We start from the raw sequence: 27,690 nt of genomic DNA on the forward strand, positions 1-27,690 counted from the left end.
TGACACCGACGGCGATGACCTGTGTTGTGATCAATGCCCTCATCATTCACCGCCTGTCATCATATGATGACAGTAGGAGCTTTCGTCAGAACTCTCCGAAAAAACGGCCAACCTCTCCGGGCACTTACAAAAGGCACACAGCCGCAGAGCCGCCCCGTAACGTCATGACCTATGGCTGTGTCCTGTCGGCGCATGCCTGATCCGGTCAGTGATCTACGCAACCTACTCAGCTCCGCCTTGTTCTGCCAACATTTATTCGGTTGTCGGGCGTAATGGGCTCTGCGTAAGCTCCCAATACCCGGGACGTCATGACAAACGTACATGGACGCATGGTATAAATACAGTCGCGGCGGCGCGACTGACTGTGCAGCTTGTGACTTGATTATCCTCATCAGAATCCAGCTTCGTCTTTGTCTGCGGGAACGCTGAGCATATTCAACATGCGCCTCGCATATACACCTGCTGTCATTGCTGCCCTGTGCACCAAGGTAGCTCTCGGTGACTTCATTACACCAACATACCCGACGCCAGTCGACCTCAGCAGCAACCACAGTTTAGCCCGCGCCAGCTGGCAGAACCTTACCTCGTCACTAGACCAGTACCTACAGGGGAAGCTCAATGCTTCAGCGGCTGCCGCGTTTGCGGGTGTGGAAGACGTCACCTTCTCTGTGGGCATGTTCTCGCTGAACGACCCCCAGTCACTCCAGTTACAGTATCATCACGCAGCCGCAGAGGTCAAGAACGCCACGGCTGGCACTAGGAGCGTGGACGAGAACAGCATATACCGAGTCGCGTCTGTGTCTAAGCTTATCACGACCTTTGCTGGCCTGCTACGGCTGAGTGCCGAGGACTGGCACCGGCCTCTATCGGAGATCAACCCGAACTTCAAGCCGCAGAAGAACTCAAGTGCGGTGGACGTTATTCAAACCACACAATGGGACAAGATTACACCATGGGCACTTGCTACACAACTCAGCGGCTTGCCTACGGTGAGTGCCCCCGATTTGTAGTGACTTCACGACTTGCTAACTCCTGATAGCTCGGCTTTCTCGGTGACTACTACAACCAATCGCTGGCCTCGGAGTTTGGCGGCCCTATTGTAAACGTCAGCTCCCTCGGCGCCTGTGTCGCCAATCTGTACAACCACCTAGCTCTTACCTGCTCTACTGCCGAAATCATCTCATCCCTCAAGGACCTCCCGCCCAACTTCCTGCCATGGAAGACACCCGTCTACTCCGACCTGAACTTTATGCTGCTCGGGCTGGCCATCTCTGATCTTACTAACACGTCTATTGCGGACGTGTACAGCTCTGCCATCTTTGCGCCCCTCAACATGACCTCGTCCAGCGCCCGCAGCCAGAACAAGACGCTGTCGCGCGAAGTCGTCGTCGGCACGCTCGAGTCGTACCTGCTGCTGGACTCCCTGCCCTTCACGGCCCCGTCCGGCGGCGTCCTGTCAACGCTCGGCGACCTTCGTAAGCTCGGCCTCGGCATCCTCAACAGCACGCTCCTCGATCGCAACGCGACGGACCGCTGGATGAAGCCCGTCTCGCACACGGCGAGCCTAAGCTACTCTATCGGTGCGCCGTGGGAGATTCACCGCTTTGTCCACCCATCCGGCCGCGTGACGGACATTTATACCAAGCTCGGCGACTCAGGTCTCTACGGCGCCGCGCTGGTTCTGATCCCGCAGTACGACGCCGGTTTCGCGTTCCTCAACGGCGCGAGCGCCGACGGCCGCTCCGAGACTGCGCTCGGCATCCTGGACGCCGTGACCACGACCGTACTGCCGGCCCTAGAAGCTGAGGCGGCCGCCGAAGCGAAGCGCAACTTCGTCGGCACGTACTCGTCTTCTACAGAGGGCCTCAATGTCTCCCTCACCGTCGGCTTTAATGCCTCGCTGGACTCCACCGACGTGCACTCCGGCCTCGTCGTGACCGAGTGGATGTACAACGGCACCGACATCCTCAAGAGCATCTTCTTCCGCGGCTTCACGCCGCGTCTGGAGCAGTCCGTCGTGCGCCGCGGCGCCGACAGCAAGCCCCGGCAGGTGGCCTTTATCGCGTCGACGTACGACCAGACACCGACGTACGCCGCCGCGAAGCTGGGGCCGTGGACAGGCTTCTACCACTCCGATGGGGACTTTATCTACACGGACCATTTTCGTTACGGCGGCCAGCCTGTGCGAGAGCTCGTCTTCGACTTGGATGAGACGGGCGCGGCGGTCAAGTGCACGCCTTCGTACCAAAGAATTGCATTGACAAAATCGAGGCAGTAGTCAGTATGCAGAAGTAGCCAACTTATAGATTTAATATGATTGTCTTTATCCACAGAGCTTTAGGCATGAAGTTGATAAGCCTTGGATATCTAACGAAACATGTATAGTTGTACAGGGTCTATGAGCTAGACATTGTTATATATTCATCCTCCATGCCCGACGTCACCGACGTCTCCTCGATGCGCACGTACGACTCGCGCTTCTCCGCCGCGATCGCGTTCTTGGCCTTGACCAGGTCCCACATCATCTTGTTCGTCGGCGCCTTGACGCCGAGCTCGTGCGCGCGACGCAAAAAGTACCCGTTCAGGTAGTCCACGTTGACCGGGTGGCCCAGGCGAATGTCGCGCACCAGGCCGCCCTCGCGGCCTCGGTGGCGCAGGATGCGGCGGTACAGCGCCTTCTGCGCGCGGTCAACGTCCAGCAGCTCGTGGTACGCTTCAGCGCGGCCAATCTCGGGCATGAGGCGCAGGATGGAGACGATCTCCTCGAGCAGGCTGCTGATGAGCTTGCGCGCGTTGGCGTTTGGCAGCAGGCCCGAGTAGGGCACGTCAAGAAGCAGACACACGGGCTCGACTGCTGAGTCAAATATGACGCCGGGTAGCTTGTATCGGAACCAGCTGTCAAATGGTGTGTATTCTGTGCGGAGGAGCGTGGCTGCCTGTAGCGACCTTACAAAGTTCGTCTGCGTCTCGACTTTGGGTTGCTCCGTCGACATTACGGCGCTTTGGTGAACCGATGTGATGTTCCATATCCCATGGCGCAATTGTCGAACCGAGTCAAAATTTCTGTTGAATGCGAATTTGTGACTCATATTGCCCAGCAAAAACGTGGGCTCCTTTTCTGGCACGGAAAAGATCTTCTGCCGTACGTCTTCCAGGACGCCCAGGCCATCCGTCATCAAGCAGACAGTCGTATCATTATCAACACGATGCTTGACCGCCTCGAGGGCTTCCATTGCCCCTTGAGCTGTATTACTCGACACAACCAGCTCGTCAATGTGGGCGTCGCTTTTGCTCGCAAGCACTTGCCGGCCGACGTTGAGTGGCTCAAAGGTGGCAGTGCCGTGCTTGTCGAATCGCTGTAAGTATCGGTATTTATTTGAGGGTCGAGTCCAAGCCAGTCGCTCGACCGAGTCGTAGACTCCGGAGAGGGCGTGGGCGATGAATTTCGATCGTGCATCTTCGCCGAGAATATGAATCTTATGAACCGTGGGCGATTTTGATGCCTCAGGTGACAGCCGGACAGACGGCACATAGAGCGGATTTCCGTGGCCTTTTTGTATTATCGTCGGCTCGACAATGCTAGATGTGGCTGAGTTGTGCTGCTTCGGTCGGTATGGTAGCTCGGGACCGCCGCGAGGTATTTGCTTGTCCGTGCCGGCGCCTGTGACAGTACCGTAGCACCGTACGGCTCCGAAAACGGAGCATTGGCTATCTCGTGTACATGATATCCGCCTGTGCAGGTCCTTGGCGGACACTCGGGGGCGTGGTAACCGAGCCACTATGACGGGTTGGAGAGCCACGTGCAAGACGAGCTCCCGGCTGAGATGGAGACGACAGCGGCAGGAAGCTCGGCGAATAAATTATTCGGGGTACATTCGCCGTCGGGATTGAATGGCTGTGGCGAAGGAGCTCGTGATAGGTGTTGCGCGGATGGAATTGGCAATGGGTATCGTGATGGTAGGCGACAAAGGAGATTTTCGGAGGCGACGAATGGCAGGCGTTCGGAATGGTCAGCAGCAGGAAATTATTAGCCGGCTTGCCGCTTGGCGCTTTTTTTGCTGGTGAGAGGCAACACCTTGCTAAGTGCATAGCTCGGATAAGTGCATTGAAAAGTTAACACGAGCCACAGCTGCGACGGCATCAACAAGTCAACTACTGTTCTGCGCGAGCACAGCATTGAAGATTGAAATTTAATTCTTTTTGATCGGCTAATCTACTCACCATGGCTGACGTCAAAGATATCACCCGTGATCTCGATAAGCTGGACTCGCAGCTGGACAATCTGGAGGAGGCTCTCGCGCCGCTACTCGGCAACCTAGATGAGTTGTCATCACAACTACCACTTCTCGACAAGGCGAAGCTCTTCTCCCTAGCCGCTTACTCGATAGAATCCTTATTATTCTGTGAGCTCAAAAAGTTGCATGCATTCTGCGCCGTACTGACTATCGTTACAGCTACTCTGAAGCTTCAAGGCGCGGATGCGCAGAACCACCCCGTATACGCGGAGCTCAAGCGTGTGCAGCAATACTTTGGCAAGATCAAGGCCGTAGAGCAGCCCGCTGGAGAGCGAAACACGACTGTTAATCAAGAAGCCGCCGCTCGTGTGCTCAAAGCAGACCTGGTGAGTATACCCTGAGAATTGGGTCCTGCCATATTTCTTTGACTGACCACCTCGGGCCAGAGCGACAATAAGGCAATTAGAGACAGGCTGGCAGAGAAGATTGCTGAGGAGCGCGCCAAGGCGCTGCTGAGATCTGTCGAGGGACGCAAGCGCCCGGCGGAGGATTCGGCGGCCAGCTCTACGGACGATAGCAAGGGCGTCAAGAAGTCAAGAAACAAGCATAAGTCGAAGGGAAAAAGTAAGAAATAGATTGGTAGACAAGGGGGTGAGCGATGGATGGCAAGGAATGGCCACTGATACCCAGATCTCTGAAAGTGGTACAATGCTGCCACGGATGCGCGCAGTTTACGCATTGCGGATATTGCAGTTGGTTTAGAATACATAGATGCATGGCGTTTGGGTAATGGAATTAATCCTTCTTTTTTTTTAAAAAAAAGTTTCCTCAATAATAAGGCAGATTATTGATCAGTGACGGTACTAAACTGTTGATGTTGAGCTTGGTTGGGGCCGTGATTCATGATGTATTAGTTGACTGACAGAGCCAACGCTGCAAGGGCCTTCAAAGAGTACTGGAATCAGTAGAACTTTTCAAAAGGGTTAAAGAAACCTCGCTCGCTGTTCAAGCAGCTGCTAGGAGCTCTTTTGAAAATGCGCCACGCAGTACGCGGCCTGTCGATCCGACGACACCGACTCAAAGGGCTTGCTGACGACGCGCCAAGAGTTTCATTATTGTGATTCTTCCCTGTACGCATACACTAAAATCTTGCCAATTGCGAGAGAGTGAAGTAGCTGCTGAGGCATGCTTCCATTGACTTCATCTACTGGCTTCTTGTCTGGTGCTCAATTCCTAGAGACATTTTCTTCCTTGCGGTTGGATGATATCTTCTTGTAAATATAAACAGTATACTATCCATGGCGTCAGGGATGTGCCATGTCTGGAGTTTCGCCCCTAGGATGATACCAGCGGCCCCCGCGCCCACATGGTTGTCGGTCACAGCAAGACATCAAAGACTTCGCCCTGCGGGGCTGTCGGTGTGCTTTTACGCCCTCCGGTCGGGAGTTTGAAAGGCGAGCCAAGAAGTGTCAGGCTGCTCAAGAACCCTCGAAGCGCAATGATCGCTCGAGGCTACGCTGCCCTATGTGAGAGTGTCTGTTGGCCAGCAGTCGCGGAGCCAACTACGTACTACACACAGGATGCTGTTGGCTCTCGGAGAATGCTACGCGAAATACCAACCATTGGTGGCACTTCAAAAGAGTGAGATGAGTTACGTTCTACTGGAGAACCTTTTATGGTTTGTTGGGACGTCTGATGGGCCGTACACCGTGACAGCTGCCCAACGCAGGGCAGAGCCTGCCTTTTGACCCCGGACCCAACAGCTTCCCCCCACGCTCGCATGCAGGCTGCCAGACGCATCACATCAAGGTGGCGTGATAATTAAGGATGTCCCAGTACCTTGTTTGCGGAGTGAATATGACAGATCTGCATGTAGCTGGCGCCCAGGCAGTTTGGGCACCAGGTAGTGTGGACCAACCGCAACTTGACACGCTGCGTAACGCGACGGTGAGCCCAAGCGGCATGTCCAATGCCATTGGATGTATAGTCCATAGGTCGTGTGCCTCTCGGGTGCTATTTCTTGCGTCCGTGGCCCCCTATACAAGCGCCTAGGTGTCCCGTAGCCATGTCGCCACGGCACCGACTTCAGCAGTGCTCTGCGTCACGAGATGTGCCGTGCTCTATGAAATGACAATAGCCTCACTGACAGAAATAGTTTGAAACAGGATGTATCAAACGGCCCAGTAAGCGTGCTGCTCCCCAGACTATGTGATGGGGTAAGGACGTGTTTGGTGTTGTACGCATGTTACACCGACATTGGCATCGCCGCCCAACCTGGAATTTGTTGGAACTGTATATAAGGCTGTTTTATGCCATGGGTTCAGTAAGTCTTGACAGATTAAGAACACACCTCAACTTATACCTCTGCAGAAGAACCACAGGAATACCCCTTGTAAGTCGGATGCCTCTCCCTGTGTTAGGAGGATGTATGTCTAAGGGAGTCGCTAACACGACCAAGAAGAGTGTAACTGCATCTGCTTCTCATGGATGTGCCTCCCCAGATTCCTCCGCGGCCGGCGGCTCAGATCCTCCCTACGCAGGTGCCCGCGGCGATCCTGACATGGGCGCAGCTGTTCTTGGTGTCGCGCGGCGTCTGCGCCTGCGGCTCGTACCACTTCGCCGGCATATGCGGCCACGTTGTCGTCACGCAGCTGCACTTTTGCGGCAGCACGAGGTCGCCGTTGGGCCTACCGATAAACTGCGGCCTTACAACACCGAATTACAACGCCGTGGGATATGTGGTTAGGATGATGTGCAGGCCGTGCTACGACCGAACAGAAGTCAGAGTCAATGGTCTCATGCCGAGGCGTGGGGGGCATGCATGATACGATAAGTTGCTTTGACAGCAGAGAAGAGACTGCGAGAAAGATTGTTAGCCGCGGCCGCGTTTTTCATGGCGAGTTCTGTTTGCCGCGTGGCTGCACCTTTGGCAACAGTCATGAGCGGAGGAGTCATGGCACAGCAGTGCGGTCTGCGCGGGCTGAACGTTTTCGGGATGGGAGATAGATATATGAAGGTAGATTCTTGCTAGCTCCCTTTGCAGTTCTTTTTGCATTGTCGCTTTGCCCTGCAAATTATCGTGATAAAAAAGAGAGAGTGCCTTAAGATCAGAGCCAATATATCCCGTTCCTCGGCTGAGTGGGCCAGGAACCGACCCTGATTGGCCACGTTCCGCCACCAACCGGTCTTTGCGGATTACCATTCCCCGACCTTCCATTTCTCCATCCATCTCTAGGAACCTTTTTCTATTTTCGATCCAGCTATCTCCAAGCAACCTTCCCGTGTACCTTCAATCCACAAACCACCAAACCTCACAATGCCTCGTCAACGCTCTGCCGCCCGTGCTCCCGCGCGCGCTCCGACTCGCCCGACCGCCGCCGCCCCTGCGCCCGCGCCGCAGCAGGCTCGTCCGGCCACCACCATGGCCGCGCCGCCTCAGCAGTACCAGCAGGCGCCTGCTCAGTCGCAGGGCCCTGGTCTGTTTGGCCAGATGGCCAGTACCGCTGCGTAAGTAACTTGCGTGCTCCGAGCTGGCAGTCATTGCGCTTGAAATCGCGCTCTCCTGGATCGAGACTTGCATTCTCTGCTCGTCCCTCGACCCTGGTTCGCGAGCACTGCCCTAAGTGACCGCAAGCTCTAACAAACTTCTAGAGGTGTCGCAATTGGTTCTTCGGTCGGCCACGCCATCGGCGGCTTCTTCTCCGGCGGCTCGTCGGAGCCCGCGCCCCAGCAGGTCCAGGCCCAGCAGCCGGCCCAGCAGCAGCAGCAGTACAACAACTGCGCCGGCGCCGCCCAGAGCTTCACCAAGTGCATGGACGACAACGGTGGCAACATGCAGATCTGCAACTGGTACCTTGAGCAGCTCAAGGCTTGCCAGGCCGCCGCCAGCCAGTACTAAACCACTAGGAGTCGAGCCCACTAAACGGAACGAAACGAAACGGAAAAGACCATCTCGTACTGCATACAAATCCAAGCATTGAGCGCTGCATGATACATATAGATCGGTTGATTTTCATACGAAAAAAAAAGTACAAAACATCTCAGGAAGGCTGACGACGAAATGGAAATGCCAAGGAACAAAGGCAGCAGGCCGTTTTCCCTAGGCGTTTAATGTACAGTAAGGTGTTTGGCAAATGCTTGGCATGGTTTCTCGAACAAGACTTGTACAGTATATTCAAGCAATCCGCTCCAATTAAATCATAATCCCCAGAGCTCCAAGCCAGGGTTCTCAATTCTCTTCTTCATCCGGTCTAGGCTCGAAATTCAACTATAACATGTGAGAGATGCGACTACACGCTTGAATACTTGTTTGCACTTACGGAATTCCCATTGTAAAGCTGCTGATCGCCGCGTCTGTCGTTTGGGTTCTGAAATGCCTGGACGCGCTGGTTTCGTAGAGCTGCGGGCGAATTTGCAGTGTCCTGACTGGGGGCTTGCGCAGCTGGCCGAGCACCGCCGCCGAGACCGATAACGCCCATGAGCCAGGCGAAAAGGCCGAGAACAAACGCCATGATCCGATCAAATATGCCTTTTGAAGGGCATTGCGCGTCATATGCCGCGGCGAATCGTTGAATTGGAATCAATAAAAGTGTGGATGAAGGAGAGAGCCCAAGTTCGCCTAGAGATTTGCCCTCTTCGGTGGTGTCGATGCTCTTGTTGGGGAGCGGAGTGAGGATTTGTTTGAAAAAGTATGGATCGTTACCATCGGAACGTTCCTTATCAACCCAATCCCGAATATCCTTGATGCTCTCGGCAACCTGAAATTTGTTTCGGAGCGTGGACCCGTCTGAGAGCCGTACTTGAATTGCAGCGGCGGTGCTTGCGCGGCTCGAGCTGGACCTAGAGGCAGCCTTAGCCTGCTGTTGTTCTTTTTCTTCTGCTTCTAGAGCAGCAAGATCCTCTTGTCTTTGCCTCTTGCGTTGCGCGGCCAGCTCACGCCGCGCTACCTTGTCGTCCTCGATTCTCTTCAGGATTCTGCGGCGTTCGTCGTTTTGCTGTGCCTTCTTCTTCTTAATCATATCGGCGGCCTCCTTTTGAGCGTTGCTTTGAGATATCGCAGTGGGCAATTCTACTACAGCTTTGCCCTTGCCCTTGAGAGCGGCGGTGACAGCGCCCGCGGCGGCGGCAGCAGCCTCTGCCTCCTTGGCCTCGCGCTCTGCGGCCTCCTTCTGGGCCTTCGCAGCTCTCTCAGCAAGGATGCGGCGGACATTTGCTGAGCCGTCTGCTTCCGGACTAGCGGAGAGGATGGTGGATGATGTCGGTGCTGGCGACTCGGTAGTAGAAGTGGGCATCGCGACCGGCGCTGCGACATTGGCAGCTGGAGTAGACGGCGCAGGCGTCGACACGGGCGCGTTGCCGGCCGAGAAGGCATTAGATAGCCGCCGAAGAAAATCGTTCTTTGTCGTACCCGAAGCAATATACTCTTTCAATTCGCCATGCTTCATGATGACAACTGTAGGGGTCTTGGGCAGCGGAAAGATTTGAGCTAGATAGCCAGCCTCTTCAGACCCCGCCTTGAGTCGGAGCGCGATTGCCTTGGTGACAATCAAGCCATTGACCTGGAAGTCCGTTAATACATGCACTCTTCGAAATGAGATTTATCGGCACAAACAGATTCATCCTGTAGATATTCATTCTCCCATGTTTGACTCTCGTCGTTGTCATCTATGGTGGGTTAGATTCGCGTCGCATGGTTGCCTGGCTCATTGAGTGAAGCGTACCCGTCACGAAGCACAGCAACAGCTTCTGTTGGCCAACTGCCGTCGAGATTCCTTCTTGAATCGACCCTTGGAAGAACATGGTAAGGTAGATGTCTACAGACGATGAGATTCGACGTGCTTCGAATGCGCCGCAGAACGCCACGCGCCGAAGTGATGGCTGGCGTTAGCTGGGTCGCAGGGCGCGATGGGCAGTTAATCTCGAGTAATATGGCTTTACGCCAATGTAGACAGTTGCTTGGATGTAGCCTAATTTTTGCGTCCCCAGAGTGCCGCAGAGTGGTCGATGTAGGATGAGATCGGACGTCGCCAAAGGATGCAGATGAACAGAAACAACTGACAGGTTGTCTTCTGACGTACCACGGACACAAGCCACAGTGGCGCCACTCCACGAGCTGTCACGTACGGAGGGAGGCCATGGCTCTTCTTGCCATGGTGGTCATGTCCATACTCGGGACCATAAGGGGATTTCTAGATGGTGAAATCCCCCATCTCCTTTCTATCTACGAGATATACAATTTCTGTTTCCTTTATAATCTTGCGTCGTTGTCATTGCTCTTATGAGAGCGTTTGCCCCACACAAGGCTCTACACAAGCCACAGGCAGTTACGAATTGGTGTTGGCGTGAAATCGACAACTCCCCTCATTGTCCGTCAACCTTAACATTACACAAACACGGGTCCAATTAACATTGTTTAGATACAAACGTCCAAATGAGATCGCTTCTTCTCCTTTGCGGTTGGGCGCTCGTCTTTCGATATTTTCTCCTAAAAAGATGAGCTGCGCCTGCATCCGAGCCCACAACCGACCACAAGCTCCCATCGGGCTCCCTGCCCCCTCTCCCCCCTCCGCCCCTCTCCTCGGACGCTGGGTGCAACCATTTACATGGTGTCTTGGCTTCAACATGCTCGATGCTGTTCAATTTGCCGATGCCTGCTTCTACTTGCGTCGCCGCGAATCAGAGATGTGGAACAGATACAATGCCAGCCTTCCCGTCCCAGCCTAATGAGCCAGACACAACGATCGACATCTGTGGTGGCAATGTTCAAGGGGTGCGTCATGTAGGATTCATGGCCTTCTAGGCTATTTTTGCAGCTTCTTGGCCTGCGTACGGGATGTTGTTGAGCCGCAAGTATATTATGGAGGAACACGATGATGCGTAAGCATTGAACAAGCCAACCCCGGGCAGGCTTCATTGGATCTAACCAGTGCAGACCAGAGGAAGAGACTGTGATTGTAAGGTTTTGGGCTGATATCGTCACCGTGCATCATTGCTCCGACCTCCGCATCCGATCGGAAGCACTACCATTTGCGGGGAAACGGCTCTAACCCAGTGAGGGGCTTATATCATATCCCGCTTGCTGCGAGAAAAGCCATCACCTTGGCGGACTTCTTTAGATCTATCGTTGCAGAGCTACAAGGTGGAAGCTTGAACTCACGAGGTGCATCCGATGACGCTACCCGACGGAGGGCAAGGAGCACACGAAGTATAGCACGTGTCTATGCTTTACACGGGACCTATTTTCAATGGTTTTGTACAATAGTACCAGCCGGCATTGCAACACAGGCTGTAGGCAAGTTGGTACGACAAGTCTCACAAAGCTATGTCAATCCGGGAGCAGGCTGCAGGTGGCTGTATTGTATTGGTAGCCACACTGCAGACATATGCTCATGAGGGCGATATTATCTACTTGCTGCCGATGTGTTTTCACGCTCTGTCTACGGAGAATTGATGCCACCCAACCTCGCGCCCTTCTGTACCCTTGTCTGTAGGTTTGTCGTTACCTACTTATGTGATTAGGATGACTGATTGCTGATGGTATTGACTTTTGCTTTTTCTCCTTGAAACCGGCACGCCTCCCCGCCAATCTCTGCATACCGCTTTTAGATAAGGTTCCATGCAGCCGGGACTCTACCCGCCACCGCCACCGATGACCCGATGCTAGCTGAAAGAAGCTCGATGCAGGGGATTAACATACGAGCATAGGTGCCACAACCTTTGGACCGCCGGCCCGACCGAGTTAGAACGCGAGAGGACGTGCTGGCCGAGAGTAGACGTAAAAGATTGGCATTCGAGGTGACGTTCCGAGCTTCTGTGTCTCGGTGTGCCTCAATGGAATCAACCGCCGCTACGACAGACAGGCTCACACGGCAGGCCTGCGACAGATGCCGTCGCCTCAAGCTACGGTGCCACCGTGGTAATAGAGGCGAGCTCTGTGACCGGTGTCGGCGGAAGGGATCGCGCTGCGAATACAGCGTCAGTTTGCCCAAGGGTCGCCGTCTCCACACAGGATCTGCGCAGCTACCGCCTGGCGAGACCTGCTCACGATGGCAAGAATCACAGCCTAGTACCAGCCAGCCAATACCGGAACACAGAGTCTCAACGACGCTTCACATGGATGGTGGCGTCACGGCCACTGCCCGCAGCGCATTCTACACCGATGACGGCGCCGCCCATGCCTCCTACGACCTCTTCTCGGCCATGAACTCGGGGCTGGGGGTGAATATCCTCGCAGAATCACTGTCCTTTCCAGGCTCTGGCTATATCGACACGCACACACCCCAATTCGGCAGCGGAGCAACTACAGCAGCTGTTCTAGCCGGGAAGAGAACGATCTGGAGCCACTCATCGGTCAGCTTGCCGAGCTTGGCTTGCTCATCTCCAAGCTTCGAGGTGCACTGTGTGGTGTGTTGGGCGAATATTCGAGTCCCAGGTCCACGGCATCAAGTCACGGCGAATGTGACGACCCCCTGCTGGGTGATGCTCTGCATCAACGTGTTACACTCTGGCTACGGGTCGGGCCAGCTGATGAGATGCGGCGGTCTCTCCCCCCTTCACCGCGCAGGCAGAATGGGCTTGAAACACTACCCACACCGCTCGGGATATTATTACATCACGTCTTCTCGGCCTCGTTTTATACCTCAGATTTAACCCAGCTCAGGAGGCCGGGACGAGCAGCTGGCTCGCTGACCAGGACTGCGACCGACGACGACCAAATGCGTCCACACACGGCCGTTCGTCAAACGATTGCGGATGGTACGGAACAGAGTTCAAATGTTCAGTCTGAGCTAATCTCAGGCTCTTCAGGCGTACGGCAGTCTCGAAGTTGTACAGTCAACAACAGCAGCATGTACACCATCTACTCATGGCTAACCACGAGATGCTTCTGGGTGTTTTTCCAGCGTCCTGACGCTGCTTCATTGCCTTTTGGGCAATACATGCCTTCAGATAATAGAGTATTGCGGATCAGACTGGAAACATTTCTGCAGATTTTCTCTTGCCTCATTGATCGCCAACACAAGCGTGTCAGCTTCTACGTGGCGTCATCTGCCAGCGGCTCATGAGAGCCCAGCAATGCCGGCATTTCCATGACAGCAGGCGGCATATCTAAATGGGGCCAAGTCCGGCAGCAATTAACGATACTTCAGCTTACTCTGCATCACTGGGATTAAGAACATGAGTCGCGATTCGGCCAACCGAAGTCGTTGTGTGAGATTGAAAGCAGCTCGGCTGATAGACATCCTCGCGAATCAAACTGAGTACAAATTACGAATTACTGATACGGACTCCGAGAAAAAAACACTAGTTAGACTTTGTCTCTAATTACCCACCCCTGGTTCTGCATGTTCGAAGCTAAATTGCCCTACAGATTGGACTGAGTCGCGATTAACATCTGCACCACTCTCTAGACGCCGTGAAACCTGCAAGACATAGCCGAAGCCCTCTGATATGAGACACGAGGTTCGATGGCCATTGCTGAAGACCCGTGCTTCGTATCGGTGGCACATGCATCCGGGACATTGCTGGACCGGCCGACGCAACCTGAGAGATCGATCGGCACACTCCCGATCACTGCTAGGATCGTGCAGCGCCTTACTCTAACCATACCCAATCTCTAGACAATGTTCGGCCGATATCTGTCACTGCGTGGCTTACAACCGAACAGTGAAAACCGTTTGCAGATCTTCGGCTTTGACAGTGTCGATCTCTTGTATCGGAGTAGTCGCGCGATTGCGGCTTGGCATCGGGCGTCCCCAGAGTCGCAACGGCACCGCTCAATCGCCACATCCAAGCGGCCAGGCAATCTGAATACTTGGCACAATATGTGCTCATGGCGACGGTAGGTACATGGGATAAATAGTGAGTTGTGCGGACTGCATGGCCGGCAATCAGCGCATGCTCGGCGAAGTGGAAGATTGCCGCAAAGCCGCTTGCAGACTTGGCAGAGCGATGCAGGGCATGCCGAAGAGGGAGTGGGTTTTTCTTGGAAAGAAGGGGCATGCTAAAATGATTGGAGGATTGGCTGTAGTTGAGTTGCTATATCGGAGGCAAGCAGTATACCTCCGTGTAAGGCTCTTTATCAAATGTTTCATTCGTGCCTTGAGCTCTCATGACCAGCACCTGCCAACGGTGGAAATGTATGTGCTTTTCACAGTACGAACAAAGGGCCCATGAGGCATGGAGTAATAATGGCTTCATAGAATGAAGTGGCGTAAATGCATGGACGGCAGTGATCCAAATACTTGCACGGAGCAGCCAGCAATTAGGCATTGACTGCATCCCGAGGTAGCACAGCAGTCTCAGCTCAGGCTTTTACGCCTCCTATGTATTACCTCCTGTTTCTGGGCAGAAACTCGTATTTCTGTCTCTCCTATGACACATGAAAGATCCAGCCACGACACCGAAACGACGCCGCCGAAGCTGTGTAGTTGCCACTGCATTCACGATTCATTCTCACAGGATCCGTTCGACGCATCGCAGCATATACACGTTCTTGCATGCAGTTAATGGAGCTAAAAACCTGTTTCCAGACTCTTCAATCGGTGTTAGATTCGGTGATGGGCGCGCCGCTCGCCGACTTGCATCTGTCCGAACCCCCGATGCCACCGACCTGGCGTTCCTCCCGACACAGGACTCCGGCCCGAAAATATACACTTCCAGGTGCATGCTGTAAGGACGTAATTTGTCACCTATACGAGACAATTAACCCATCTGAGACAATTCACATCAATCTATGCATGAAGGTCCTAATTGGACACCATTGCGCTGCTGAATACGTCGTGTTCTCGTGCTCGGGGTCGTCTAGTCTGTGCTGCCTCGAAGAGTAAAAGTCAACGTAGTTTCCCGCCATGGCAGGATACGTAGAGAACCTTCCAGTATAAGCTTAATCGTGCAAGTTACTTCGGCCTGTACGATTCTCAAGTAATAAGAGTCGAATTCACCCTCTGGGTTGAACATACCTTTAACTTCTTTACCTTCTTGACTGTAACTAGTCAATGCGCTGCAATTCATTCAGCTCTTTTTGTCAAGTCCTCCAATATGCCTGAGAAAGATTGTGCGGAGCCCATCGCCATCGTTGGAAGTGCCTGCCGATTCCCCGGAGGTGCGTCTTCCCATGCTGCACTGGCTGCACTGCTCAAGGACCCCCCCGACGTTGCCGTTGACATCCCCCCAGAGCGGTTTGATTTGACGGCATACTATCATCCTGATGGCAATCATCATGGCTCAACAAATGTACGGCAGAGCTATCTTCTCGACACACAAGATCTTCGTCGCTTCGACTCCATGTTCTTCAACATCAGCCCCAACGAAGCAGACTCGATGGATCCCCAGCAGCGCCTCCTGCTGGAGACTGTGTACGAAGCGCTCGAATCTGGTGGCCATCGAATGGAGGATCTTCGCGGATCCGATACGGCCGTCTATACCGGAACTATGAGCGCCGACTATGTCGATACCATTATGCGGGATGCTACCGCTGTTCCAACATACGCCGCGACCGGCACTAACCGAGCCATCATCTCCAACCGCGTCTCTTACGTCTTCGACTGGCATGGCCCGAGCATGACCATCGACACGGCCTGTTCATCCAGCTTGATTGCTATTCACTTGGCCGTCAGAACCCTGCGTGCTGGTGAGTCGAGGGTGGCGCTGGGCTGCGGCACGCAAATCATTCTGAACCCGGAGCAATTCATCCTCGAGAGCAAACTGAACATGCTTTCGCCCAACGGCCGCTCTCGTATGTGGGATGCCGACGCCGACGGCTATGCCCGCGGCGAAGGTGTCGCGGCAGTAGTTCTGAAGCGCTTGAGCGACGCCATTGCTGATGGTGACCACATCCAATGCATCATCCGGGAGACCGGCACCAACCAGGACGGCCACTCTACCGGAATCACGGTTCCTAGCTCTGAGGCTCAGGCCGCTCTCATCCGCGACACGTACAAGAGAGCCGGACTCCATCCCGAAACGAACGCTGATGATCGCCCTCAATTTTTCGAGGCTCATGGCACCGGCACCAAGGCAGGTGATCCAAAAGAGGCGGCCGCGATTCACGAAGTTTTCGGCTCCAAGACACAGGACGACGCAGAGCCGCTATATGTCGGATCCATCAAAACCGTTATTGGTCATCTGGAGGGCAGCGCTGGTATCGCAGGCGTACTCAAGGCCTCCGCCATGGTTCAGCACGGTGACATCTATCCGAACCTCTTGTTGAACCGATTGAATCCTGATATCGCTCCGTTCTACAAGGGCGTGGAGATTCCAAAGCAATGTCGTTCATGGCCAAAGCTTCCAGACGGTATCCCTAGACGCGTCAGCATCAACAGTTTTGGTAAGTTCTCGTTCCTGCGAGACAAAGATATGCCATTCACTAATACGCGCTAGGATTCGGCGGCAGCAACGCCCACGCAATTATCGAGCAGTGGCGAGGGACTTCATGTGACAAGGAAACGGCTGATTCGGATAAAGACGTGCGCTAGGTGACTCCGTTCACCTTCTCGGCGCATTCCGAGACTGCTTTGCTTGCGCAGCTCCAGGCTTACTCAACCTATCTCGAAAGGGATTTAGGAACAAAGATTGGAAACTTGGCGTGGACCTTACAGGCACGAAAGTCTGAGTTGAGCCACAGAATAACGTTTTCCGCTTCGTCAATTTCGCAACTCAAGTCCAAGATTGACGCGAAGCTGCAGGAGGCTACTAACAACCAGGCCCCGAATGTCGGCACCAAAATCAGGGTAGGACAATCGGCGCCCAAAATCATGGCAATCTTTACCGGACAAGGCGCACAGTGGCCTTCCATGGGAGCGCAGCTTCTTAAATCCTCAGAGTTTGTGCGCGGGCGAATGCAGGAACTGGAAGAGTCTCTCACTACCCTACACCTCGACGAGAGGCCTTCATGGAGTCTTGTCGAGCAGATCCTTGCCGAAGGCGAAGCTTCACGGTTGTCCTCGGCAGAGATAGCGCAGCCTCTGTGCACGGCAATTCAGATCATCTTGGTTGATCTCCTACTCGTTGCTGGCGTACAAGTCCAAGTCGTTGTCGGTCACTCCTCAGGCGAGATCGCCGCGGCCTACACTGCCGGCTTCATATCTGCACAGGATGCGATCCGGATCGCCTACTATCGGGGTCGAGTCCTGCAGAGCGCCCGTAAAGGGGCGATGATGGCGGCCGCCATGTCTTGGGAGGAGGCCAATGAGCTCACGCAACTTCCAGTCCTCCATGGTCGGGTAGCTATCGCGGCGCACAACTCTTCGGCCAGCGTGACGCTGTCCGGAGACATGGATGGCATCGCCCAGGCAAAAGAGATGCTTGACGCAGAGAAGAAATTTGCCAGGCTGCTGAGAGTCGACAAGGCGTACCATTCTCACCACATGGTGCCCTGTGGTGAAGCTTACGTCAACGCGCTTCGTTCCTGTGTCGACTGGCCTGGTGATCGTTCAGACGACTCTTGCGTATGGTTCTCTAGCGTCAAGCCTGGTTCGTCTCCTATGAGCGGTGACGAAACTCTGCAAGCAGAATACTGGAGAGACAACATGACCAGCCCAGTCCTGTTTGCCGAGGCCGTGCGGAACGCCATCGCGTATGATAACGAGATTGGCGTCATCCTTGAGATTGGACCTCACCCAGCGCTCAAGGGCCCGGCCATTCAGAATATTACCGAGGTTCGTCCCACGGCGCCGCCATATTCCGGAACACTTACGCGAGGGGCAAGCGATGTCGAGTCCCTGTCCGACACACTTGGCTTCCTGTGGACGCATCTCGGCTCTCGTGTACTCGATTTCAAGGCCTATGGTCAGCTGTTCTCTCCGCCAAACGGCAGTCCTCGTCTCGTAGTCGGCCTTCCAACCTGTCAGTGGGATCACGGCCGTGAGCACTGGAGCGAGTCCCGTCGCTCTCGACGACTGAACAACCGCAGGCGAGCGACCCACGAGCTATTGGGCGTCCTCGCCCCGGAGTCGACCGCGCAAGAGATGCGCTGGGCAAACGTTCTGAAGCAGTCCGAGATCCCCTGGCTGGAAGGCCACAAGATCCAGGGCCAAGCGGTGTTTCCTGCTGCCGGATACGTTGCCATGGCTCTCGAGGCCTCCAAGGAGCTCGTGCCCTCCAATGTACCCATCCAAGGCTTTGAGCTTTCCGATTTGTCCATCCAAAAGGCCATTGCTTTTGAAGAACTGCAAGACTCCGCAGTCGAGACTCTCGTAACGCTCACGAAGATCAACAAGAACAACTCTGGGGCCGAAGCGTTCTTCTCCTGCTATGCCCTGAGCATGGACAAGGCCAACAGCGAAGCCGAATTGGAGCGAATCGCAAGCTGCGCCGTGACGGTCTCGCTCAAGACAACCCAGAACGAGAGATTGAGTGTGGCTTCCGAGAATGACTATCGAATGTCGGAAGTTGACTCTGAGCGGTTCTACACGCACCTGGCCGAGTTGGGATACAACTACTCTGGCCCTTTCAGGACAGTGAGGGGGATGCGTCGTAAGTACCATGCTGCAATGGGTCTCATCCCACGCATTCCGTTCATCGATGAGCCAGCATTGAGCTACGTGGTGCACCCCTCCCTGCTTGACATGGCCTTCCAGCTCGTCATGCTTGCCTTTGCGGCTCCAGGCGACGGCGGGCTGTGGGCGCTTCATCTCCCAACCTCGATTCAAAGAATCCGCGTGGATGCCGAACTGTGCTACATGGCACCAGATGAAAACCTGATTCTCCTTGCAGAAGCGACGACCGACGGAGGCTCCACGTCAATCTCCTCTCATGCCGATCTCATGAGCCAGGATAGGCAAAACTGTTGGATACGGGTTGAGAACGTCATCATCAAACCCTTTGCCCCGGCGACAGAGCTGGATGATAGAGTCATGTTTACTTCCACAAAACTTGGAGTCGCAGAGCCTGATGCACACTCCATCGTACAGGGCGTCAAGCCGTCTTGTGCTGAGGTTGAAATCGCCATCGCTTGCGAGAGGATCGCGTATTTTTATCATCGCAAGTGGCAGTCAGAGGGCTCTGACGCCGATTGGGACAGCAGCCCTTCTTCTCATCCCTTACGAGCTTGGGCCAATGACACAGTTTCCCGGGCATCGACGGGAAATCACCCAATCCTGAAGAGGGAGTGGTCAAATGACAGCGAGCAATATATCAAGGCCCTTGCTTCCAAACATTGGGACTATGTCGACGTCCGCATCTTGACTGCGGTAGGGGAGAACCTGAAAGCTGCCATTCGAGGCGAGATAACCATCGTAGAGGATATGGCTGCCGGAGACATGCTCGATGAATACAATCGCAACTGTATCGGTATGGCCACCCATGGCCCTCTGCTAGCCAAGCTTGCAAAACAAATCAGTTTTCGATATCCGCGGACCAAGTTTGTAGAGATTGGTACGTTTCACTATTCTGAGCACCCGCACGTATCATCTTTCTAACCCGACATCACAGGCGCTGGTACTGGAAGCTGTACCAAGCCGGTCGTCTTGGCTGTTCATGAAACCATGTCGTCGTATACCTACACACACATCTCCAACCTCCATCTTGACCAGGCTGCAGAGACATTTTCCAAGTTCAGCGACAAAATGGCTTTCAAGGTCTTGGATATTAGGAAGTCACCAGAGCCGCAAGGGTTCCAGCCACAGTCGTACGATGTTGCCATCGCCGTCAACCTGCTGCATGCAACAGCATCGCTGGGGGAGTCGCTCAAGCATGTCCGGCAACTATTGAGGCCAGGCGGGTACCTCTTACTCTTTGAAACGACCAAAAATGACTCCATACGGCATTCGACTATCATGGCTGGCCTCCATAGCTGGTGGATTGGCACAGAAGATGGTCGTTTTCTTCAGCCAGCTGTGCCGACCGAAACTTGGCATGCCGTCTTGGGCAACTCTGGATTCAGCGGCGTGGATACGAAAACACCGGAAATCGATAGCGTGACTTGGCCGTTCTCTATTCTTGTTTCGCAGGCGGTTGACGAGCGCATCCAGATGCTTCGACAGCCCCTCTCTACCTCCTCCTGGTCAATGCTGTCCACCCCTTCGCTTCGCATACAAAGCCTCGTGGTTGCCGGAGCAGGCACCAAAGCGACACTGAAAATATCTGATGAGTTGGTGGAGCACCTCTCTAGCTTCTGCGACGATATCACAGTCCTAAAGGGCCTGCCAACGGACGAGGACGCCCTCGAGTTGAACCCTTTGAGTTGCTTTATCAACCTAGTTGATCTTGAGTCACCCATCTTCAAGGACATGACGTCAGAAAGGATGCGAGGCCTCCAGAACATGTATGACTGTGCTAAAAATGTACTCTGGGTTACTGAGGGCGCACTTGATCGCGAGCCGTACCATATGAGCAGCATCGCGTTCACTCGCACCATTCGACGAGAGGCAGAGCACATTGGTGTCACTCAGCTCGACACGACGGATAAGAGCGAGCCAAATCTCTCGATATACATTGCGGAGCATCTTGTCCGGTTCTGGGTGCTTGGCGAATGGGCAACTTACCATGATGACGCCGACAGCCAGCAGCCACTTTGGTCTAACGAGCCTGAAATGTTCCTTGAAGGGGCCAGGCTCATGGTGCCGCGCTTGTTACCCGAATCTAACCAAAACAACCGCATCAATGCATCACGCCGCGTCCTTAGGAAACAACTTCTCGTCAGTTCAAGCAACAATCTCGCTCTGGAGTACGACTCGACAGCATTACTTTACGATCTTGTCGAATCTCCCATCATCAGACAAAAGCAGCGTATCTGCGCAGACGATAGAATTATTAATGTCAGACACTCAACTCTGATGGCCCTACATGTCGTGACAGATACTTTTCTCTTCCTAGTCTCCGGCGTCGACAGCCATTCAGGCGACTCTGTGATCGGATTCTCGGCTACCAACTCACTCTATACAGCTCCGGTCGCCTCTATCAGGCTACCGTCTCAAGCAAGGATTGGCGTGCCAACGGATGTTCTCATCAAGAACGTTGTGAGCCAGGTGATAGCCTCCTCCATCATAGATTCGGTCATCCCAGGAGCGCGGATATTGGTCAGCTGCTCCAGTGACGAAGCCGTCTTCATTCAAGTTCTGTGTGAAAGACTTGCGAACAGCGGTTCAAGCATTATACTAATTGCAAACGACCAAGCCGTCAAGTGTCAAGTCCAGAATGTGACGCTCATCGAACTCACTCGTCAGATGTCCCAACATGTCATACGACGATCCCTTCAATTGGCTCAGCCTACTCACTTCCTGGACATGTCCGATGTTGGTCAGGAAAGGGAGACCGGAAAAGACCGGGACCTTGGCCGTTGTATCGTCAAGAATCTGCCCGCCGGGTGCAGACTACTTCGCCCCGATGCATTTTTCCAGCGACAGTCCCGGCAGGTGGCGCTTGGAAGCAAGCTGGAACTCACTTCCCGGCTCGAAAATGGTGTTCTGCGGGCGCACCTAGGAGCGAACAGCTCCATGACAAATCGCGCAACGATAGCGGCTATCTCACTCCAGGATGTTCGCAAGAGAAACCTCCCAGTCCATGCAACGAGCCTGGTCGACTGGGCAGCCGATACACCGGTTGAAGCAACCATCCGCCCGGTGGACACCAGCTTGATGTTTTCGGGCGACAAGACGTACATACTCGTTGGGCTCAGTGGAGAGCTTGGTCAGTCTCTTTGCGAGTTCATGGTCGCGCACGGCGCAGGGTGCGTGTGCCTAACCAGTCGCCGACCTAAGGTTGACGAGAGATGGCTGTCTTCATTTCAGCAGACTGGCGCAAAGGTGAAGATTTTGAGCATGGATGTGACGGACAGAGTTGCCGTGGAAAAAGTCATACAAGACATCCGAGCCAGCTGCCCTCCCATCGCTGGTGTCGCGCACGGAGCTATGGTATTGTCGGATGTATTCTTCTCCCAGATGACAATGGATCAGATGAAGGCAGTGTTGGAGCCCAAGATCCTCGGAGCAGTTAATCTCGACGATGTTTTTGGCCAAGATGGGCTGGATTTCTTCGTGCTCTTCTCCTCTGTCGTGGCCATAGCGGGCAACCAAGGCCAGTCGAACTATTCTGCTGCAAACGCATACCTGGGAAGTCTAGCCAGGCAAAGGCGAAGGCGTGGTCTCTCAGCCTCAGTTTTTGACATTGGTCGAGTCGGAGGGCTGGGGTACTTCGAGAGCCAAAGCCAAGAGTTGCAGCGCCAGATTATCCGCACTGGGCTGCCTCCCGTGCCGGAATCTGATCTCCATAAAGCTTTCGCTGAGACCATACTGGTGGGCTATAGTCGACCCGAGGACCAGCTAGGCTTGCCAGAGGTCGCGGTGACGGTTGGCATTCGGTGCTTCACGAAAGGCGAAAACCTCACAGGCCACTGGTTCACCAATCCCCTGTATTCTCACCTGATAATGGAGCCGACCGCCACCGAGGGCCACAGTTCATCTGGTACTGGTCAAATCTCGTCAAAGGGAATGATGCGCGCTGGAAAACGGGTGTTGGAGGCAAGGAGCCCAGAAGAAGCCGCCGCAGCACTTCAAGGTAAGAAGAAGAGAGCGTGTCAATTGGCACGAGTCCGACACGGCCACGCGTGTTTTGCTGTTTTGTATGTGCTGACATGAGATACACAGAGAGTTTCGCGTTCAAGCTGCAGGCAGTCTTGCAGATGTCCGATCGACACCTGGACCCTCATTCGCCTCTGGTCGAGCTTGGCATCGACTCCCTTGTGGCTGTGGAGATTCGATCTTGGTTTCTCAAAGAGCTCAAGTTGGACATTCCGGTTCTCAAGATTATCGGTGGTGCCTCTCTTCTCGATGTTTGCAACTTCGCCTTAGACAAGCTGTCGAAGGCTTTTATTACCAACGTCAACGACGGGGAAGCGAGCGCAAAAATCACGACGCCTGTAAGCGAGCCGGCGCCGCCAGCTACCCCGGTCTCGCCAAAGGACGATACAGACCTTTCTTCGTCGGCGCCGCCGACAGAAAACGGCGATTCGTTTCCGCGAAGTCCGAGTCCCGGTTTGTCTTCGAGCCGAGAGTGTGCTGAGGATCATGAAATCTCCCGGCTCGGTGCTGCACACGACATCCCAGATTGTGCTGACAAAGCAGCGGAGCAGGAGGAGGAAGAGCCCATCATCCAGATACAACCAACTTTGCCAAACAGGAAAATCATCAAAAAGGTTCCCATTTCGTTTGCGCAGTCAGGATATTGGTTCCTTCAAAGTCTTGTCGATCCGCAATCGTCCAATGTTTCCCTCTGCTATCGCGTGGACGGCGAGGTACGCGCCAATGACTTGAACAAGGCACTGAGGATTGTCTGCGCCCGACACGAGGCTTTGCGCACCACTTTCGTCCAGAGCGATGACGCCGCCATTCCCGCCCAACAATGCGTCCTGGCCAGGTCGCCGGTGAGGCTGAAGTGCGAAAGCATCAGCAGCGCGCTTCAAGCTTCACAACGTTTCCATGAGCTTAAGAATCAAGCGTTCGACTTGAGCAGCGGCGAGCTGCTCCAGGTACTCCTCCTCACCCTCACGCCGACCTCCCACTTCCTCATCGTGCACTATCACCACATCCTCATGGATGGCGTCAGCCTCCAGGTCTTCCTGTCCGAGTTGGAGAGTGCCTATCAGAACCAAGACTTGGGGCCGGCACCGCAACAATATCCAGACTTTTCCGTAGCGCAGCGACAAGCCGTCGAGCAAGGCGCCTTGGTCAAAGAGCTGCGATACTGGCGAGGAATTTTCCCAGACGGCACCCAGCCACCTATCCTGCCCCTGCTGCCGATCGCACAAAGAAGCACACGCGAGAGCAGAACTGAATTCGACAATCATGAAGTACTTCAGATACTGTCACCACAGCTCTCGGAGAAGATTCGGCTCGTGTCACAATCCCAACACGCGACACCGTTCAACTTTTACCTTGCCGCCTTTCGGGTCTTGTTATTTCGATTCACCGAAGCAGAAAGTCTTGTCATTGGAATGAGCGACGCCGCCCGCAATCACAGCGACCTCTCAAACAGCATCGGCTTCTTTCTCAACCTCCTTGCCTTGAAATTCGAGTCCCGTCCAAGCCAAGCCTTCAAAGATGCCATTGTCGAGGCTCGAACGACGTCGCATGCGGCTTTGGAGCAATCCCGCCTTCCCTTTAACGTTGTCTTGTCGGCCCTTGGTCTAGACCGCTCGTCGGCTCACAGCCCATTGTTCCAAGCCTTCATCGATTACCGCCAAAAGAACCCGAGGAAACAAGGATGGGGCGGCTGTCAGCTTTCAGTGGAACACTGGCATGTGAGCAATGCAGCGTATGACTTGGTTGTTGATGTGACAGATGACCCAGACGGTGCAGTTGTAATGCTGAGAGCGCAGAAGTTTCTCTACGACGCTGCCGCCACGGAGCTACTACTTGAGGCCTATATCCATCTGCTGCAAGCATTCGCCTCGGACCCCGATGCTTGCGTGAATGAGCCTTCTCTATTCACCGAACAAAGTAAAAACTTGAGCTTGCAGGCCGGGCGCGGTAAGAGACCCGTGATTTCTATACTTGAACCGTTAAACTTGGCTAATATTGATCTCTTGCATCACTACACAGGACCAATGATGACGTCTACGTGGCCAGAGACTTTGGTTCACCGCATCGATCAGATCGCCCTCGACTATCCCGAAAAGGTTGCCGTCATGGACGACTTTGGAGCCTTGCTTTCATACTCGGCAATGATGCAACGCGTTGAAGCGCTTTGCGTCGCGCTAACAGCCGCTGATGTCGGCGCCGGCGACCACGTTCTCGTGTTCCAGCAAGCAAGCGTAGACTGGATATGCTGCATGCTCGCTATTATGCGAACCGGTGCAGTATACGTGCCGACAGATACTCGCCACCCTGTCTCGCGCCTCTCAGCTCTGGCCAACGACTGTACGCCAAAGGCGATCATGACAGACTCCTCTACAGCTAGCGACGTACTCCGCCTCGGAGTTACTCAGGCCCAGCATGTTAATATTTCCGCCGTATCCGTCAGGCCAAGTGCGCCGTATCTTGGCGGCAACCGTGCTCGTCCTGAAGCTGCTGCTGCCATTCTGTATACTAGTGGCTCAACTGGCAAGCCGAAGGGTATTCTACTCTCGCACGGCGGCCTCCGAAATCAGGTTGAGGTCGCCATGAAGACTTGCGGACTCGGTGCTGAGCGTGTTCTGCATCAGAGTGCGTTTACGTTTGACCACAGTCTTGATCAAACATTCATCGGACTTTGCGACGGCGGCTCGGTCTACGTGGCGTCAGACCAAGCGAAAACGAACCCGATAGCGTTGACCGACATTATTCAACAGCACGGCATTACCTACACCATGGCTACGCCCTCTGAGTATCTCTCATGGCTAAAGTATGGCAGAGAGAGTCTTCGCCGAGCAAGTGAATGGTCCTATGCATTCTCAGGAGGTGAGATGTTGACCAATACTATCATTCAGGGCCTCCAGCATCTCAACCATGACAACCTTCGCTTCTTCAACAGCTATGGTCCTGCTGAAACGCACATTTCAGCATGCAAAGGCGAAATCAACTACAAGGAAACGCTGACGGAAAACAACCCTGTTCGTATTAGCTGCGGGTACACCTTGCCCAATTACTACATCTTCATCGTTGATGATCAACTGCGGCCGCAGCCGCTTGGGGTACCGGGAGAGCTGTGCATCGGCGGCGCGAGTGTCGGGATCGGATACTTGAACAATCGCGAGCTTACTGATAGCCAATTCCTACCAAACCCCTTTGCGTTGGCACCCGATATCGCCCAAGGCTGGACGCGCATGTACCGAACAGGCGACGTTGCTCACATGAATGTGGACGGCGAGATGGTTGTTAGGGGGCGCATGGCAGGAGATACGCAAGTCAAAATTCGCGGCATGCGCGTGGACCTGGCTGACATTGAGAGCAGCATGATGGCGGCTGCAGATGGTGTACTGAAAGCGATTGTCGTGACCCTTCGGAGGGAGAATGATGCCCAGTTTCTCGTGGCACATGTTGTCTTCCAACCAACACGACCAGTCGATGAAAGAGACAGCTTCCTGTCGAATCTCCTGAAACGGCTTCCACTTCCACAGTACATGGTACCCGTGGCGGCTATTCCGATGGATGAGCTGCCCCTCACCAGCCACGGCAAGCTGGACCGCAAGGCCGTCATGGCCATCGCGCTTCCATCCCACAGTGGTAGGTCGGACTCTCTCCCGGAATCGGAGCTTACAGAGACAATGATACGGCTCCGTGGCCTGTGGAGAGATCTGATTGGGGTCAAGATTGTCAATCTGGGTTCAGGGATCGGTCCTTCGACCAGCTTCTTCCATGTCGGGGGCAACTCGCTCCTAATCATTGCCTTGATGTCCCGGGTCCGCGCTGAGTTTGGTGTTGCGCTTTCGCTGGTCGAGCTGCTCAATGCCGGCAGTCTGCAGGAGATGGCCGATGCCGTCGACACCGCTGCCACAGCCACAGCCATTGATTGGAACAAGGAGACGGCCCCTCCAGATATCCCCTCATTCCTGTCGGACATAGACTCCTCGGACGAAAGCAGTAGCTGTCGTGCTGGAAAGATAATTATCGTGACAGGCGGCACAGGCTTCCTTGGCCGTCACCTTGTCCAAGCGTTAGCCGAGAACTCCAGAGTTGCAAGGGTACATTGTGTTGCGGTGCGGGAGCGCCCCCAAGACGAAACACAGGATCTGGTCCCCTATGACAAGATTGAGTACCATCCAGGAGACCTAACCGCACCGTTGCTAGGTCTAGACCAGAACACATTCCGTACGCTCGCCAGTGAAGCGGACGCCATCCTTCATCTCGGCGCTTCCCGCTCCATGTGGGATAGCTACCATGTCCTGCGCGCCACCAATGTCCTCTCAACACGAGAGCTTATCAAAATGGCTTCTCCGCGGCGCACCCCCATCCACTTTGTCTCGACAATCGCCGCTTCGGCCACCGGCGACACCAGCCTTGCCGAGCCGTCGCCCACACCATCTTCCTACAGCGCGGACGGCTATGTCTCGACCAAGTGGGCAAGCGAACGTCTTTTGCAGCGCGCCTGGGACGAGCTCAGCGTCCCGTCTATGACGTACCGGTTCCTGCCGGGAAGGAGCCAGGCGGCCGCACCTCCGTCGCTTCTCAACGAAATCGTCCGGTTCGCGAACGTAGCGCGAGCAGTGCCGGACGCCGCTACTTGGACAGGACTGCTGTACCTGACGCCTGTCGCGACGGTTTCGTATATGATGCAGGATGCCATTCTGTCAGATGTGACTCATTGGAGTGCCACAGTGATGCATCATGAATGCGATGTTACACTCCCTGGGGATGAGATTTTGGCACTTGTCGGCCCTGGAAGTGCACAAGACGGGTGGGAAACGGTGCCGATACTGAAGTGGATTGGCATGTTGAAAAAGTCCGAGTTTTCTTATTTTCTCGCGGCGCACAGTGCTTCTGTTGGAGAGGGCTTGGCGACGAACAGATGAGAGACTACATACTGTGTGTGATAGCTTGTTGTG

The 27,690-nt window shown here is 54.4% G+C and overlaps 6 protein-coding genes across 6 annotated transcripts; 4 read left to right on the forward strand and 2 right to left on the reverse strand.

The window, feature by feature from the left end:
- Positions 1 to 440: 440 nt before the first annotated feature.
- On the forward strand, positions 441 to 2,278 carry ISF_06073 (Beta-lactamase/transpeptidase-like protein; the record flags this gene model as incomplete). Its single annotated transcript, XM_018849677.1, has 2 exons — positions 441 to 989; positions 1,040 to 2,278. 2 exons carry the CDS (start codon positions 441 to 443, stop codon positions 2,276 to 2,278), a joined length of 1,788 nt encoding a protein of 595 aa, XP_018703175.1.
- A 118-nt stretch (positions 2,279 to 2,396) lies between these two features.
- ISF_06074 (2-dehydropantoate 2-reductase) lies at positions 2,397 to 3,705 on the reverse strand (the record flags this gene model as incomplete). The annotated part of the gene is made up of 2 exons (XM_018849678.1): positions 2,397 to 3,661; positions 3,687 to 3,705. 2 exons carry the CDS (start codon positions 3,703 to 3,705, stop codon positions 2,397 to 2,399), a joined length of 1,284 nt encoding a protein of 427 aa, XP_018703176.1.
- A 517-nt stretch (positions 3,706 to 4,222) lies between these two features.
- ISF_06075 (exosome-associated family protein) lies at positions 4,223 to 4,870 on the forward strand (the record flags this gene model as incomplete). The annotated part of the gene is made up of 3 exons (XM_018849679.1): positions 4,223 to 4,403; positions 4,455 to 4,621; positions 4,682 to 4,870. 3 exons carry the CDS (start codon positions 4,223 to 4,225, stop codon positions 4,868 to 4,870), a joined length of 537 nt encoding a protein of 178 aa, XP_018703177.1.
- Positions 4,871 to 7,551: 2,681 nt separating this feature from the next.
- On the forward strand, positions 7,552 to 8,133 carry ISF_06076 (CHCH domain protein; the record flags this gene model as incomplete). Its single annotated transcript, XM_018849680.1, has 2 exons — positions 7,552 to 7,742; positions 7,887 to 8,133. The coding sequence occupies 2 exons, from the start codon at positions 7,552 to 7,554 to the stop codon at positions 8,131 to 8,133; spliced, it is 438 nt and encodes a 145-aa protein (XP_018703178.1).
- A 330-nt stretch (positions 8,134 to 8,463) lies between these two features.
- On the reverse strand, positions 8,464 to 10,034 carry ISF_06077 (UBX domain protein; the record flags this gene model as incomplete). Its single annotated transcript, XM_018849681.1, has 4 exons — positions 8,464 to 8,502; positions 8,555 to 9,793; positions 9,847 to 9,899; positions 9,956 to 10,034. The coding sequence occupies 4 exons, from the start codon at positions 10,032 to 10,034 to the stop codon at positions 8,464 to 8,466; spliced, it is 1,410 nt and encodes a 469-aa protein (XP_018703179.1).
- Positions 10,035 to 15,272: 5,238 nt separating this feature from the next.
- Positions 15,273 to 27,657, forward strand: ISF_06078 (Beta-ketoacyl synthase; the record flags this gene model as incomplete). The annotated part of the gene is made up of 6 exons (XM_018849682.1): positions 15,273 to 16,560; positions 16,614 to 16,699; positions 16,760 to 19,607; positions 19,665 to 22,727; positions 22,817 to 24,697; positions 24,770 to 27,657. 6 exons carry the CDS (start codon positions 15,273 to 15,275, stop codon positions 27,655 to 27,657), a joined length of 12,054 nt encoding a protein of 4,017 aa, XP_018703180.1.
- Between the last annotated feature and the right edge of the window lie 33 nt (positions 27,658 to 27,690).

This window comes from Cordyceps fumosorosea (assembly GCF_001636725.1).
Source record: "Cordyceps fumosorosea ARSEF 2679 chromosome Unknown scaffold_15, whole genome shotgun sequence".
NCBI lineage: Eukaryota > Fungi > Ascomycota > Sordariomycetes > Hypocreales > Cordycipitaceae > Cordyceps > Cordyceps fumosorosea.